This window comes from Sardina pilchardus, chromosome 13, assembly GCF_963854185.1.
Source record: "Sardina pilchardus chromosome 13, fSarPil1.1, whole genome shotgun sequence".
Taxonomy (NCBI): Eukaryota; Metazoa; Chordata; class Actinopteri; order Clupeiformes; family Clupeidae; genus Sardina; species Sardina pilchardus.
This window is the reverse complement of record NC_085006.1, coordinates 9690332-9708009: the sequence shown is the minus strand read 5'-3', so window position 1 is coordinate 9708009 and position 17678 is coordinate 9690332. Positions and strand designations below refer to the sequence as shown.

The 17678-nt window shown below is 45.5% G+C and overlaps 1 protein-coding gene across 1 annotated transcript in view; it reads right to left on the bottom strand.

The window, feature by feature from the left end:
• Nucleotides 1-17678, bottom strand: part of rpa1 (replication protein A1) — a 33036-nt gene that overhangs the window by 2626 nt on the left and 12732 nt on the right. The window contains exons 13-16 of the mRNA XM_062552502.1: nt 14090-14222; nt 9111-9287; nt 6675-6782; nt 6144-6230 (exon numbers count right to left, since the gene is read on the bottom strand). Coding sequence (XP_062408486.1) covers nt 6144-6230; nt 6675-6782; nt 9111-9287; nt 14090-14222 — 505 coding nt within the window. The remainder of the gene's footprint in view (nt 1-6143; nt 6231-6674; nt 6783-9110; nt 9288-14089; nt 14223-17678) is intronic.

Below are 17678 nucleotides of genomic sequence, written 5' to 3'. Positions count from 1 at the left end.
GAGTCTGGCGATACAACTATTAGCCTCAGCCTAGCATAGATCATTGAATCGGATTAGACCATTAGCTTCTCCCCTGCTAGCAACATGCTTAAAAGTGACTAAGATTTCCGGTAATTTTCCCATTTAATGTGTCTCTTCTCAAGTTAGAAAGTGCAATAAAACCATGGTCTTAATATCCCTTTAACACAATCGTGACATTTTCACAGTACAGCCGATAACATCAGTAGTATAAGGCGTTTTTAACAGCCAGAGCGCCCTCAACCTCCTTCTCTCGGCGCTTTGATAAGTGTTTATTGTTGCTAAGTTACCAAAACCAGAGACGGTTTATAACGAGAAGTGCCATTGACGAGCCCGGCGCTGTTCTAAAAGTTGAACAGATTTCAACTTTGAGCGCTGCGACAAAAAACCATCAGCGCCGACAGCTTTTTCCCGCCGAGGGCGCTCAGCGCTTTGAGCGCTGAGCTACATAGACTTTACATTGAAAATTATCGCCGTCGGCGCAAAAAAAACGCGTTTGGTGGACACAGCACCTAATGAACATAATCATTAACAAAAATACACAATGTCAATGAACTGTAAAATGTGTATCTCTATTTCAATACAGACAATTGCACCAGTTGAAACCAACCAACATTGTAATTTAACAACTGAGACAAGATGATTTGACAATATAGACAACGCCTTATACAAACAATATCTAGGCCTGAGGGATATTTCACACAGCCTAGATAAGGGAATGAGCTTGAATTTTTGGTCATCCTGGATGAATTTAGCCGAGTTGGTTTCCATAAAAGAGATGGTATGGAAGAACTACTTTAAAACTGGCACCCGCCACTCGCTAAATGCCGGTAAAAATCGGCATTGGCGAGTAAAATTAACAGGTCATTCCCCATTGGTGGGTTGGTGACTAACATTGCTTCACTGTAAACTTTCAGCACCGCAACAAAGCGTTTATTAGCCTACATAAGATGGTGGACTATGTTTTGCATTTAGTGACCCTCACTGTTTACCATCGCTAGCTTCACCTGATGAACAGGTTTTTTACCAGTGGAAAACAGCCGATGGATTACTCACTGTGACTTAATAAACACCATGTTTTAGTTACCGTGTCGTTTTACAAGTTAGGCTACATGTTCTCAACATATCTGTGTTCTAAGTAGCAGCTGTTTTATAGGAGGAAGAGATACAATTGAAGAGACGTTCTTCACATTTATCCCCTTACACATGCTTCAGATACTATCCCTAAACGAAGCAAATCTAAATGTGGAGTCTTGGCTGAGCATGTTCCTTTGATCCAAAACGTCCTCCAGTTGTGTCCAGATTTATTTGAACAGTGACCTGCATCTACAGCCTACAACTTATCATAGCCCGGGTAGGCTACCTACCTACATAATATGACACGGTCAGGAAACTTCAAAACATTTTCACTCAAGTTCTCGTCCTTAAAGTGACAGCCACCAATTTAACATCACATCACATCTCCAATACAGTGTAGGTATTACCTAAAGTTAAACGTTTTCAACAAATTGATCTTCTAATAATAATTAATTATACAAAATTACAAAAATACAATTACAAAATGCACATATGCTATAGATAGCAGATATATTGGGTCTACAATCTGTATTAGCTTATCTGACAGATCAGCAAGCATCATAGCGTGTGGACGAAACTAAAATTTTGGCCAAAAATAATTCAATTAAATGGCCATAACTAGGCTGCAAATCTAGATCCAAAGGGGCACTTTTACATAGCAATGTTTCTAATGCCTGGACATTTTTGGCATGTACCTTTCCAGTAGTCAGCAAGGTCCAAGGAAGTGAAGACATTGGTTCTGTCTGTCTGTCGGTCTGTTATGGCTAGGCTAGTAGAATATTTGTAGAAACTAGGCCAATGTTAAAGTTTACAGGCTGGAGCTCTAAGCGGTTTTGTACAAGCAGCCTGCCAACACTGTTTACAGCTCTTCGGTAAAATGTCATTTTTGGTACATAGCTAATTTAGATACACTTATAGCGTGGGTGATTGAGTTTCTATACGAATCCGCCATCTTAGTTTGTATAGAAATTAATATTAAGTGACACATACACGCAAGAGGGCAATACTGGACGGGCGATAAATGTCGTTCCGATAGCTTTGTTCTCAAGATGAACTTTCGATTTCAAATGGTGGCTAAATGTGTCTTTGCGGGTCCAGTCAATTGTGTGTTTTCCAGGGTACAATATGACTGTAAAAACTAAAGCTCAATAAACAATTTGTTGATCATTCGATTTGGAATTGAATGAGGAATGTTTCAATAACATTTGAAATGTGGAAATAAAAACTATTGAAAAGTAAAAGATCCTCGTAAGGATGCAATATCTCACAACGATACAAACCGAAATATGTGTGGTTGTATGACTAAGTGCAGGTGGCCGTGACCTTAATGCATTTAAGTCTCTTACAGACATGGAAACTATGAAGTGGAGCACTTATAGATCCACTCAGCTGTAGCTCTAGCTTCCCCCAGTGCTGCCTGCCTCACTCGAAGAGCTACGGTGCACTGCGGCTCGGCAACAGGAACAACACAAAAGGTATCTGACTAGATTAGAAGATGGTAGGGGTGCCTGTAGCATGGAAACCGATATCATCTACCATCTCTCCCTCTCCATCACTCTGCACGTCTGCTGCCTATCCTGCAGCATTCTTAGTGTTGACATGGGTGTGCTACAGAGGAGAGAAAAAATATATGTACACATAGAATATACTAGATGTCTGGAGCAAGCAGCTTTGATGCGAAAAAGTTGTGGTCAGTGGTGGGCATGTCCAACCAGGCCTAAGCCCAGAGATCGAACACTAAGCACCCAGCTTGTCAGCTTAGTGGAGCTTTGGCACTCACCATGCTGATGATGCGGACTGTGTGTGTGGTTTTGGGCAAGTAAGGGTTTTGGCAGTCTAAATGAGTGTGTGTGTGTGTGTGTGTGTGTGTGTGTGTGTGTGTAGAAAAGAGTGTGTGTTACAGGGTGTTTAAGCGAGGAGATGTGCCCACGCTGAGTGCTCAGGCCCCCAAGCAAATCTGCCTGTGTTTGTTAAGGACTTGGCCGTGGCACAGAGCACAGGACAGTTCTTAGTGGAGTGAGCAGAGCGGAGCAGCACATGGTAAACTCCCATGACCCCTCACTTCCTCCCTTGAGCTCCTCAGTTTCCATTCTCCACTCTCTGGCCCACCCTCAGAGGCTTGGGAACACACATCAAACCCCACCCAACCTCTATCGCACTTGCACTTTCCACCTCATACACCCTGTACCTCGTACACACACAGACATGAATGCAAACAGGTGCACGCACGCACACACTTAGCTGGAGGGAGAGGTTTGTATCAGGCAAGGCGGTGTTCTCTTTGAGGAGGAAATGCCTGTGGGAGGGTAGTGCTCTTCATTGCCTAATGACTGACTCAGAACGTCTCCCCGCCCCCCCCCCCCCCCCCCCCCCCCCCCATTCTTCTGTGGTCTGTGGTGTTTTTCACACTCTCAGCAACCCTCTCCATCACCACCAAAACAGAAACCGAGAGGTAGAGTGAGCGAGGATGAAGGTATTGAGAGAGGGAGTGAAGGAGAGGGAGAGCAGTTTTCTCTCCCTCAACCAACTGTGACAGAGTTTGTCAAGCGATTAGTGTTGGTCATATCTTGCCAGAATGCCAGGATTTATATGGGCAAAGCAGAGAGAATCAGAGGGCAGTTTGCTATGCAAATCCACAACACTTCTGTCTGCCCTGTTTTTTGCTGTTGTTGTTGTCTGTTGTGGCCTCTTTTTCCTTCTGTGCCGCATTGTCACTGTACAATTCTGCTCGACACACAAAAACACACACAACCCAGTCAGGTCTGCTTCTCAGCAGGTTGAGACAAGGCAAGATAGGACCCAGGGATGAGGGGAGAGAGAGGAAAAAGAAAAAAGGAACAAGGTACATCTTCATACATGACCCTGTCCAGAAGGTCTATGGCATGGTTCATTTATTCTTAGGAGGATGTGGAGACAATGGCGGCGGCGGTGTGTGTGTGTGTGTGTGTGTGTGTGTGTGTGTGTGTGTGTGTGTGTGTGTGTGTGTGTGTGTGTGTGTGTGTGTGTGTGTGTTTTCATTATTATTTATTTTTCTCATCCCAGAGTTTAGTTGGAGAACAAGAGCGAAAGGAGGTGGCGGCAGCGTAACGGTCTCCTGTGATGTGAGCGGCTTGCAGGGCCGTCCACGCTCGCTGGATCTCCTGAGCAGAAGGTTCAAAGTCACCCCTGGATGTGCTGACGGAGCGCCTTTCTTCGACGAGGTGATTGCATTAGATCACACACGGCGGATCAAAACCACTCAGCGTCTACACGGGGCCGTCGCCGGATGGCTGTCTCGGCTCCTGAAATTGAGTTGTAGCCTCGCAATAATTTCCCAGAAGCTAATTTAAACCTCATCATCAGACTGGGATCGTAATAACACGAACCTGCCATTAACATCAATTGCGTCTTGCACAGAGACACGGCCGATCCTGTTCGCGATCGCAGGGAAGTAAATAGGACAACAGCCAGCAAGGCAGTCCAAAGTACAGAAGGATGACACAAGAGCTGGGACGGTAACCGCATTACCGCAATACCGCGGTGCTGAGCTCGTTAGTCATCTCCGCAAAAAAAAAAAAAAAAGGTAACGCTGCAGGGAACTTTGTTACGTCTTTCAGGGCCTCCCTTTAACCTAACACAGTGAACATGCTGGTTTTTCTAGCTGAACAACATGAAGGGTGGGAAATAAACCGTAGGCAGCCTAGCCTAGATTTCAAGCGGAATACGGCGAAATCGAGGGAATTTGTTGCTTTTCAACCACAATAAGAAAAAACATCCATACTGTCCCTGCCCTAGATGACGCAGCAGCAAGGGGATATTTATAGTAACTCAGAGACTGCATATATAAATGTTTAACACCAACCCTTCTAACTGGGCTGCTGAGAATGAAAACTCATCCAACTCCAACACAACCAGGGTCAAAAATCTGCAGCTATATTCTGTAAGGTGTATTTGACCCAACAAACCCCTTGCACTGGAATACCTTTTAGCTTCTGTGCGAGACTGTATGATATTCAGGTGAAAAATCTTGAAGAGTGTCCAAAAACATGGTGTGAACAGATGTTCTTTCTCTTTCTGGGCATCCAGTTCCTTATAAATGCCTAATGGATTCTGATGAGTCATTCACACACACACACACACACACACACACACACACACACGTCATATGACCTCATTTTCAACGCTCATTTTTTCCCCAGTCTTCCACTGATATGATTTCCAACAGCTTTCTCAAGGCCACTAGAGAATGTAAACCACCCTTGATCCCTTCATGCCAAAAAATTCAACCATCTAACACATAAAAAAAAAACAACTCAATTGCATAAGACCTAACACCTAATTACAATCTGCATTCACAAATAAAAATCATCCTAGGGTTACACCTTTGAGTGATTATCTTTCTGGTTTCATTACGTAAGAGTTTATTTCTCAAGTGACCCCTTTCACTGACTATGATGATGGGACACCCTGAGCCCCCCCAGCAGCTCAGACCCTCCCTCTCTCTCCCTAAACCGGTCCTGGCCGACAGGTGGCTGCTCACAGCACATGCTTTAAAAGCTCCAGCACCAAGGGGGAAAAAAAAGTAGCTCCTGCCGGCTAACTGTGAATGTGCAAACGCTTTTCAGTGGTAGCCCAGCATGTTACAAATCAGGCTTCTTTTTTATGGATGAGTCCTCCGAGTTAGTCTGAGGCAACCCATTGAAAGAGGATTGAAAAGAGGAAAATGAGGCAATTTTGATGCCGCTGTTCCGTCCAAATCAAACACACACAACGCTTGGCAAGGAGGGAAATACAGTACCTTTGTTCACTCTGAAGACAGTCTGGCAGGTCTTTTTCTTTTCTTTATTTCTTTTTTTTTTGAATTATGGTACGAATGAATAGACATAAATGAGGTTTTTCCCACAACAGGCAGAAACACTGAGTGAGAACAAGCCAACCAAGCACAGAAAAAAACACAGGGCCTTTTTCTAAAAAAAAAAAATCTACCATAATGAAAAACGGCCCAGCGCTTCTTCCTGCTTACAGTGTTGTCGTCAAATAATCATCTCCAATTATATCCTTGTACTTACATTGTACGTCTCCAGCTTCACTCGGTTGCGAAGGACAAAAGTGTTGAAGTTGGCTTGCTGAAAGATCTCATCAAAAGCCGCCTCATTCTGTGCCAGGAGACAAATAAGGGAACAATTGAGAAGATGTGAGAACAACTGAAAGAACAGTCAGTGTGAGTGTGTGTGTGTGTGTGTGTGTGTGTGTGTGTGTGTATACAGACACACATAGTGTGGAAGGGGTAAAAAATGTTTTTTGAGTTTGCCAGAGTCTGGCATGTGTCAATCTAAATTGAGGAACATGTAAGGACACAAAAGGGCCCTCCCCTGGGATCCTGCAGAGGGGGAGTGAAAAGAGCAGAATCCTTGGGTGTGAGCTGCTGCCCCAATCACGTGGCAGAGACGAGAAAAATGTAATTTAGCCCAGTGCCCATCTCCTCTGTGTGCGGCCTGTGCGTGTCCCTGACCACCGCCTCTGGCCATACTTTCATCTGAGAGAGGGAGAGAGAGAGGGAGGAAGGAAGACAGAAAGAGACACGATAGACACACACTCACCGAGTCCTTGAGCTGCCCAACGTATGCAGCGTTCTGGCCCAGGATGGCTTCTGCTGTGTCTTGAAAGCACGTCACCCACTGGTTATCCCCAAAGTCGGCGATGTTGGCCTGGCAGGGGTGGAGTATATGGTGACAGGAGGAAGCAGGGAGAGATGAAAGGGAACAGAGATACAGAGATACAGGAGGAGGGAGGGGAGAAAAGAAATATTACTCATCATGCGTAGACAACACAAAGCAGGACAAGACAAACTATAGGACAGAAAATACCCAGCAGCCTGGTCTATAGATGATGTTGGAATTGTGGTGGTCTAATGGTAAGAGGTTTGGCCTTTCCAGTTGTACACCAATTGTTAATCCGGGGGGACTGTCCCTGTATAAAGTTCAGAATGAGTTGCTTGCTATAGATAAGAACCTCAGCTAAGTGACAAATGTTAAAATAGAAACTATGCAGGGCCATGGCGGCTCCCTCACAGCCGTACCACCGCGCTTGTTTGGCTCTATGGCTTCATCTGAGCACACACACACACACACACACACACACACACCACAGCTTATGCTATAGAGCTGCAAAGAATAGCAGTGGGCTGGCACGCAATAGGTTGTGAAACAAAAGGCAATCCGCTTATTTTTCACAGGTCTTGCAGGCTAAGGCTTTCCACACTGACTAATTGAGTTATAATATTTTATTGTCATTTTTACAAATATAATTTTTGGCCTCAGAGATGTGGGCAGAGAAACACGTCCATCATTTTTTAAAGCCTTCTGGCACATTTTTAGGGTGCGAACATCCCCCTACATCCATTTACAGAAAATCATCAGCATAGAAAACACAGCAAAACACAACTACTCTAAATCAGCAATGACAAATATGAAATTCATGCAGTCAAAGACGACATGCTAAAAAAATTACAGCTGGGATAGAAAATCAGACATCTTCAGAGGTACATGAAAGAAGGAAAAGAAGGGTAGAGGAAAGAGATGGCAACGGGTCGAGAGAAGGCAGATTCAAAAATGGTGGTTGTGAATGACAGCCTATAGGGGTGTGTGTGTGTGTGTGTGTCTGTGCGCGCACACCAACTCTCAATTGGACTAGGTTGACGTGGACTTTTCTGTGTTTTTGTTGTTGTTGTTGTTGTTGTTTGTTTTATTATTTATTTGACATTTGTTTATTTGTTTGTCTGTCTTGTATGTCTTGGTGTCACGGGTACGCTGGCGATTACGCCACTCCGTCCGGCATCTTTTGTCTGTCTTGTTATTTTGTGAATTTGTTTGTTGTTGTTTGTTACCTTACCTTACCTTACCTTCAATTCCAAGTTAACACTCTAACAGGAAAGTGAGAGTGTGTGTGTGTGTGTGTGTGTGTGTGTGTGTGTGTTTGTTTCCACACTCAATTCCAAGTTTCACCCTCTAAGCACCAAAATCGCAAAATTGTGACAAACAACACTGATTAAAACAGATGATCCAAGTACCGTGTCAAATCTCATTTGCAGTCACTACCACTAGATGGCAGACACCCAGAGCTTCGATTCAAGCCCACATAATGCCAAAATTCTACAGGAAGTAGTGAATCATGCATACGATTTTTGAGATGACGACTCATCATCTATTGACAGTGATGGTCACGATTCATCTGTGAATGAAGGTGAATGCATGACTGTGTACACTGGGCATACAATGTTTATTTCAACCCTTTGTCCAACATGGCTGGAGGTGGCAGTGGGAAACTACAGTGGCTATAGTAGGCCTTTTGGTTATGGTAACAGTCTACTAATGTTGGTCAACAATTTACGTTTTCCTTGTCATTTGTTATGCTGATGAAATGACAAAAAAGAAAGAAAATCTCAAACATGTTAAACATTTACTGAAAGGTGCATAATTCGAGGAGGCTGCCAGCCAAAGTAGATTAGTACATTTATCCATTCATACACTTTTGATCATTATCAATGTTTTTCACATCTACAGTAGGGCTTTATCTCTGACCACTTTCAACAGTTTCAACCTTTTGAAATGTTGATGCCAAAATGTATTTATTTATTTTTAAAACCCTGGCGCTTAAGGGTTAAAGGACGAGTATGCTTTCTGAGTGCCTACAGGACTGTAGGAGTAGGTGTGTAGCGGAAAGAGAGTGAGTGACTGTGTGTGTGTGTGCGCGCGCGCGTGTATTCAGATGTGATCTGCAAAATACTGCCAAAAGCTGGGCTTAAAAAAGGTAAAACCAGGACAGGTTGTGAGAGAGGCAGTGCAAAACTGGACAAAGAAGACCGTGTGTATATCAGAGAGATAGAGATAGACAGATAGGAGAGGGAGGGAGCGCGAGAGAGGGGGCGAGAGCGATAGAGATGGAGATAGATAGAGATAGATTAGATAGATCTAATATGCAGTGTGACCCCTGGGCATAAGACGATCGGCCCATCAGCAGGGTTCAGGCCAACTCACCGACAGCATGAGACGGTACTTGAACTCGGGGAACTCCTTGTCGCACTTCTCACAGCGGTACATGCCATTCTGCTGGTCCACCACCTTCTTGTTGCAATCCTTGTTGGCACAGGCCTGGTACAGGCAGTTCTCCTTGCGCAGGTGCACCACCGTCCCAATGCAGCTAAAGTAGTCGGCCTGGAGGGGCACCAGGAGACATGGGGAGCTCTGTTAGCAGGCCATAGCATAATCTCTTATCCCCACTCCCACTCTATAAACGAGAGTTTTTTTGCCGGTGACCCTATTTTGAGGTCATAAAATGTTGGCCGCCCCAATCATTCAACACCCAGTCAAGAGTGGTACTTTGATTTTTCCCAAATGTCCTAGCAAGCTAATTCGTTTGGCTATCTTTGCACGTGTGGCTGTTTTACTTCTTTGTTTGGAACGTTGATCAAGCATGATTATGTCAATCAAGCATCTCATGCAGGCTGTCTAAGTTTATCTTTATGTAGCCAGATTGTAATTAAGGATCCGATCACATGTTTGTTTTTTTTATCATTATTTTTTTTTTCATTTAATGTATGGATATTTCAATGCAATGTACTGGTCAAGTGGAAGATATCCAGTATCTCAGGCGACCCCATTTGGATTTCAGCCGATCTCACATGGGGTTCCGACCACAAGGTTGGGAAAGGATGTTATAACCTCACATGAACCCTGAGAGACTGTGTAAGTGAGTACATGAGTGCGTTTGAGTGAATGAGTGAGAACACGCATGCGCAGACACACCGACCTTCATCAACTCCTTGGGAGACTTTCAAAGCATCATTACCAGACTTGCGTACGTAAATATTTCAATCCTGCACTGCTGATTGCTAATGGGAATGCTGTGAGTGCCTTACTTATGTTTGCTAAAGCTCTTATTCTCCGGTGAGCCGAGTCTGGTAATGCGCCACGGCAAGGACAAATACATCTTAAGCCATGAAAGCAACCAATGCCTCAGAAACTAAAATGAATACAAAAAATAAATAAACTAAACTTGGCCGGACTGGGCAAGGTGCCATTCATTAATTGGAGATGGGAAACCCCACCCCCACCCCCCCCAAAAATGACTGCCTTGCACGGCCATCTAAATAGGACCTGTGACAAATGCAAAACAGGGACTCATGCACAGTGACCAGGCCCCACAATATGCAAAGAGCGTAACCCCCATAAATATAAATAGGCCTTTAGCATATCATTCGTAGCAGGGCAGAAAATAGCGAGCACCTGAAGGGGATTACGGAGCAGCGCAGGAATAAATGAATGTATGAGAGGCGGGCGATGCAGTGGCGCAGCGCGGTGCGGCGAGCGCCGATGATTCAACGCTACCGATGAGGGGGGCCTGCCGCAGGGAAACGGCTTAATTTGAGAGTGAAAGGGCTGTTGTGTTCCAAATCCGGGGCCCAAGCACCAAAGGAGACGCCTGCGGTCCCTGGGAGCATAAGGATGGATCACAGGCAGATGGCTACAGGGACCTGGCCAGACCAACAGATGGGCAGGGGTGGGGGGTGTTTATGGTCAGGATAGCAGACTACTACAGGGATTTCTGTTAAGTAAGTGTAGGCATAGCTTCTCTTATTGGTATCCTGAAAGGTATAGGGGGGCAGGACCCCCTCTTTACCTGTACACAACAGTCTACAGGTGTCCACAATGGACCAATGAATACCTCATGGCCAGCACTGACCAATCCTGAAGGGGGCACAGGGGGTCAGAATATTCAGGGGTTCAAGGTAAGGTCTGCATAAGGAAACGTTCAGGTCTGTTCTAATTCCTGGTTCCTTAGGATGCAGTTCATGCATAAAAGTGAGGACCCACCACGGTCTGCATCATGAAAAATTGAAACGCAAGGCTTTCATGGTCATGCGCGTCCATTATTCAAAATAAGGTACTACTACAGAATACTGTGCTAAGAGTTTGTTTTCATGGGGGGGGGGGGGGTTAGGTGAGGCGGATGCTGATGAACAGCTTAGAAATATCCATCAAAAAGAGAGGCTCAATGTGAGTGACTGTCTCGTGGAAGAGCACTGAGCAAAATCTATGGGGTGATGAAACTGTTAGTCAACAGCACACAGGCCATCAAATTTGGTTAACGTCTGGGAAAAAAATTCAAAGGCAAAGAGGAGGCAGTCATTTGAATTTCACTGTGGGACAGAACTACTAATTAGACCACTATTCATGATGACCTCCAGAAAAAGGCGAAAAGATTTTCATAATTTGGACGTCTTGATTCATAATTGTGTTTTTCAGTGTCATTTATAGGTGGGCATGGACAGAACTGGGACAGTTAGCCTCAGAGTTTGTTCTACATGTGAGGGAACTCTGTTCCTCTTCAAGATGAACAATTACGCTGAAGACTTCAGGATTTTGCCGCAGCCTCTCCTTTTGTCAGGACATGAACTAAAAAAACAACAACAACAACAACAAAAACAAGAATTTTTTTCCCCACTCCCTGACAATAATTGATTTTTTCCCCCCTGTCCCTCTTTTGGGTTTACTGCTGACCGTTCTTTCAGTGTGCTGCAAAAATTCAACCCCAATTAACTTCTACGAGGGGGGCAATTGATAGCGTGTCACTAGAAATAAACAACAAAAGCCCTTTGGGAGCACTAAATGACAAAGGCAAAATGCAGAACTAAAGGCTTGCTCCTTAATGGCAGGGAAATACCCCTTTAAATCTCGCTTATTTGATCTGACAACATACAGCACTTCCAATGTTGCCTCGACGGTGATTAATCACGCAAATTCCACCACAATTAAAAATACCAGGCATCTGTTTGCATGGATACGAGAAGGGCAACATTTTTACTTTTCCCCCTTTGGTGTGGTAGTGTCTTATCATTTTAACCCACATCTGAGACGAGGCGATGAGTGGGGTTTGGCAGGTCCTTGGCAGGGTTGGGTGTAGGGCGATGGGGAGAGTGGGGTGGGGCGAAGGCCAGGCTGGTGGAGTGGAAATCGGCGCTTGTGACACAAAGATGTTGTGACAGAGGACAATTAATTGCAGTAGACTGGCACAGTGCCTTCGGAGGACTGACCTCGTGTCCCTGTGGAGCCAGCAGGAACATGAGGACAGGCAAGGCCTGAGACTTGTACGACGTGTGCGTGCGCGTGTAGTGTACACATGCACAAGTGTTTGCATTCAGTGAATGCATCCATTTAAGAGCTTTAGCCTGCGACCACAGGGAAGCACTGGCTCCACCGTTTCCCTATTACGCTATGACTTCTGCCGAGTCAGTTTGGGGTGACGCACAAATCTGCTGAGGCACCAGGAGAGGCCCAGCAGGTGGTGGGAGAAGCTCAGAGGAGTGCAGTGGAGTGCAGGGCACTCGAGCTGGGCCACACCGCTATTAAAACAGCCGCGCAGAGCCCGGAGCCGACTCATGAACGCAATGCCAGGGCTGGTGGTTTGAGGGCGGTTCTGGGAGGTCATGATGAAACCAGAAGCAGCACGTCCAGACGATACGGGACTGATTATGGGCAAACAGACTGGAGCCAGGCAGGAGACTCAGACAAGCATTGTGGGAGGCACACTCCAGCCAGAGAGTGTGCACAAACACACACACACACACACACACACACACACACACACTGTGGCCTGCTATTGCCACACAAGCCAGATAAACAGGCCTGGACATTGAGCTCTTTTGTTTGATGGTTTTCAACTGAAAATGCAGCCTCTCCTGTTTGATGAGGACACTTCACCCTGGTGTTCCTCTATCCGCTGATCAAAAGCCTGCTCTCGCTTTGGTTCTCCATGCCGTCGCTCTGTGCTGCCTTAATATCACACACCTCAGCTGTTCCTCAAATGGCTTTGTAGGTCTTTTTGAAATGGCTCCTCATCGTCGACTAAATCCCTGATTGCTCTTTTATTAGACATTATGTAACATTTACTCAGAGATGGGCTTAATAAAATGACACTGCAGCGCAAATAATGACACTGCAGCTCAGTACAGCTCAGATCTGATCTGATCTATGTGTTTGTGCGTGTAAGCTACTATATGTGTGCTTACGTGTGTGTGTGTGTATTACAGGTGTGTAATCATATGACTACATGTGACATTTTGATGAGCTAGGTGAGATTTATTACAACGCTTATCCGACCATAATCATTTAATCATAAAGCTCAATAAATTGACTCCCCAAAATCTCCACCCTCGATCTGGCTGCGGTGAAAGTGACTTCCACTCCTCCTTAGACACACACACACACACACACACACACACACACACACACAGCAAGTCAAGGCTGCAAGGGCACCCGTGTTAATTACTAATGAGTGTAAAGACGAGAGTTGAATTTGGGGTGTTCCAATATGAATGCTTGAGTCACTTAATGGTCCAGTCGTCCCCCTCACTGCCCCCACCCAAGAAGAGACGCGAGAGAACACAGTCGCACAGATGGAGCGACAAGGTGACACCGCCTAATAAAGTTTTTGTCTGCCATAATATAGCCGGCAGTAATATACGGTCGGCCGCTGTCGTATGGGGTCTTTGGCTCCGAGGCATGCTTTCACTGACAGCCGTGCGTCCTTGGGTGTCGTGCTTTGAATAAGTGCTGATCTCCCAAGTAGTAGTAGTGTTATAGAAAAGGACTGAGCAGTGTGGGGGCACTAAATGCTTTTTATCCTTGGTGTGAAATTGGGGTTTTGATATCATCTTGAGTGTCCATGAGGGGAATGGTACTTTTAGATTTAGTTTGTATTTGATGCGTTCAACGGACATGTTTAGACATATGATTGTCTCTGTAATTCAATCAGTGGTCTATGAGTGTCCATTTCAATAGTTCTGTTAAATCTGGCCATATTATTCTAAGAAAGGGCCTGTGAAGAATTTCTGGACTCCGCCTGGATCACCTACTCCGTTCCAAAACAGAGGCCTTATAGCTGCCAATATAACTTCACATATATACAACAGCACATTAAAAGCGATCTTGTCTAGTGTGTGTTTCTCCAAGCATACCTTCTCTCCGTGACCCAGGTGCTCGTTCTTGACGTCTGCCAGAGTCTTCCAGTTGGTGTTGCCTCCACCGCCACCACCTCCCCTCATTTCAGTCATGGACTGGCCATCCATTGCATGGCCCTCCTTATCATACCTGCAGCCATGAGGTGAGAAAAGTTTGGTGTCACTCCAGTTCAGCAGCTCATCTGTTTGGAAGCCACTACTGACGTATATGGGGTGCTTATCTCACTAATCGAACCCACTCAACTCGGGACATTGATCAGACGCTTTGCTATAGAATAGCCCTTGACAGCAGTGCATTCACACAAGACTTTGCCGATTTCGATTTTCAACAGATACCGTCTCTGCCATTGACTCTTGTAAACGTCTACCCCTCGTTATTGCTATTGGTACTGCTGCTGCCGCCATCACACCAAGTATAACATAAAAATAATAAAAAAACCTCAATCTTCAATGTTTTCTCTTGCTTACAAAATTACTTAGACATCTGGAAACAACATTGGAGTTCTTGGCAAAGAATCACATCAAAGCATACCAGTAGGTTACAGAATAGGCTACAAACATAAGCGTCAATATTTTCTCCTTTTTCTTCACTTTGATCTGACATTCAGGAGCAATAGACGCACTCATGAGATACATCACAAGATCATATCTGGCATGTTGTCAGTCCCTGCTCCAAAACATTTCCCTGTGCAGAGCCAACACAAAATAATTTCACGTATATCTCACGTCATATGCCGGTCATCTTCTATACCATCTGTCTAGTCAAGTTCTTTGTCTTTTCAAATATCTCTGCTAATGCAGAACATCATAAAACTGCACGTTTTTTTGTAAAAAGAAATTGCATTCCTTATTCCTGATCTGGTTCATGCATATTTTATTGCTTCCACTGAGCCAAAGGCATACAAAGCGTTCTCCCATCTAAACAAACACAATTTCAATCGCATCGTCATACCCTGATGCTATGATTATTTACTAATACCAATATCACTGAGGAGGACTCACGAGGCATTGACAAATGTAACAGGCCATATCTGTGGGTCCTTTCTGCGTCTACAGAAGGAGGCGAAAGATACAAAAGGTAGCGGCATCTTTTGCTTGGTGGCAGTTGAAACCGGGGACACGGGGGCTAAAAACAGCAGGCCCTGAGCACTTGTGAAATGAATCAGCGGCGCGGGCGCCGTTGACGGCAGATGGGGGTCAGGGTTGTGCTGGTGAAATCAGAAACCCATTTTCACCGAGCACACAGGGGCCAGCTTGGGAGTGCAAGAGTGAAAGAGGGGAGTGGGAGAGTGAGAGAGCGAGTGGCACGGAATGGAAACAGAAAGGATGGGGAGATGAGGTGAGGAGTGGGGGGGGAGGAAAGAAAACACTCAGAGATGGGAGGAGAGCAGGAGGGATCGATAGAGCTTGCTTGTCTATGGCTAGTCAGAGCCTCGGACCGGCGCGTCTGATGGGCTTCTGCGAGGGGCGCTCTGGTGGCCGGGGCTTGTTCTCGGAAGCTGGAACTAATTGAAAATAAGCCTGTTAATGAAGAGCATTGGACCTATTGGTCGCCCGGCCGCTGCCAATTTTACCTCCCACTGAAAAATGTGTTTAATTCCCTCCCATGACACCTATTCCCTCATCTATGCATCGTCCCCTGATTCGCTGTGCATGTGGGCTGTTTGTGTATATTTCTTATGCCTGTGTGTGTGTGTGTGTGTGTGTGTGTGTGTGTGTGTGTGTGTGTGTGTGTGTGTGTGTGTGTGACGAGTGAGGTACTATAAATAGGACAAATAGCGAATCGCAAATGAAACAACCTACTTTTGTGATTAAAAGAAAGGGAACTCGTGTCCTGTGTGGGGAGGGCAAAAACCTGAAAGTTTCCCAGAAATTGACAGATTCAAGTTCAAGAGTTTATACAAGCCTTGCAGACTACTACGGCACATTAACTCCATAATGAAAAGAAAAGCATGCTGCTAAACCCCCCCCCCCCCCCACACACACACCCACACACCACCCCCCGCCCCCACACACACACCCACTTTTCCTTGTGTATCCAGAAGGAGGCTTTGCCAGAAATATGCTTTTCCCTTTATCCAGCATAGAGGCATGAATCGAACCATTGGCCTGTTGAATAGGATGAATAACCTCTAATGCAGAGCAGGGTTCCAGCTGGAGAGGATTTCACGGGGAGAAGAGAGAGCACCCAGGGCACCGACGCTCAGGGAGCACAGAGATTGGAAACGGCAGAAAAATCCGCCAATAGAGGCAGCCAGAGACTGAGGCTCACTGCGGCATGTCAACAATAAGACTACCAGACAGGGAGGGAGAGACGGGGAGAGCAGAATGAGCGAATGAGAGAGGGAGGGAGAGAGAGAGAGAGAGAGAGAGAGAATGATGGGAGAGGGGTAGAGGGCAAGAGAAAGGAAGGAGCCATCATATTGTCAAATTAACAATGTAGGACTATGACAGAACACTTGACGACCAAGAGGATATAAAAAAAACAGACACTAGGCATTAGGAAAGTGGGAAATGGGCAAATATATATATATAAGGCTCGAAAAATCCAACCATGACAAGAATCTGTCATGAGCTGCATTAATGTCTATCGCTAGGCCTATGGGTCTAGACACAGAACAGCAAAAACAGCAAAATAACCCTAAAAATTGATGAGCTACTCTCAAAGCATAAATTTATTTAGTTGTGCCAGACTTCATGGTGTTCAGCGCAAGGCTCAGTAGTTATTACCAGTTTTATAAGGGTTCCAAGTAAACATGCTCTCTGAAACATTAATCATGTGCTCGAAGGTGCTTCTTAATGCATGCACCAGTGCAACACGGACAGGCACAGCACCAGAGGCGCCACAATACTGCAGATAAGCAGAAAGCAATAAGTAACAGCAATAGTGTGTGTATGGCAACCCAATAGTGTAAGCTGACGGCATGGGAGGGCAGGGATGCTTATGGTAGAGGATATCCACACCCACCTGCGTGGGATTCAATGTGATCTCCCAAGGTTGAACAGCGAGGGGGCAAAGTTACGAGCCAATGGTGGCAGGTGGGAAATGTGTGTGTGTGTGTGTGTGTGTGTGTGTGGGGAGAGAAAGGGAGGAACAGCCAGCACTGCTGTCAGATGACAAGGAAAGAATAGGAGGAAGCAGATGTGACCAGGGTGACTGCTCATAGTGATCGCAGAACTGTGACTAAGTGACCAGCAGGAAGACCGAGTAAGAGAGAGAGAGAAATGGAAGATGGTGTTAGGGAAAAAAAAGAATAATGTTGAGATAGTGAGAGACAGAGACAGAGTGAGAGACAGAGTGAGAGAGAGAGAGAGATGGCAGCGAAACGTGGTGACTCCGAGGCATGACATGGACCACGACTGACAGCTGGAGCTGGTGGGTTAAAAAAAACAAAGCAGGCCACCTATGGCACCTAATGGCCATCAGAGGGGACACACACTGCCCCCCAGTGGTGAACCTTTGGGTGCTGCACTTCACTGTGCTGAGGTGGGGACAAGAAAGACATCCAAGGAGGAACACAAACATGAGGGAGAGTGTGAGGCAGAGCCAGGGAGAGATGGAGAGAGGATGTGGGAGGGGGAGAGA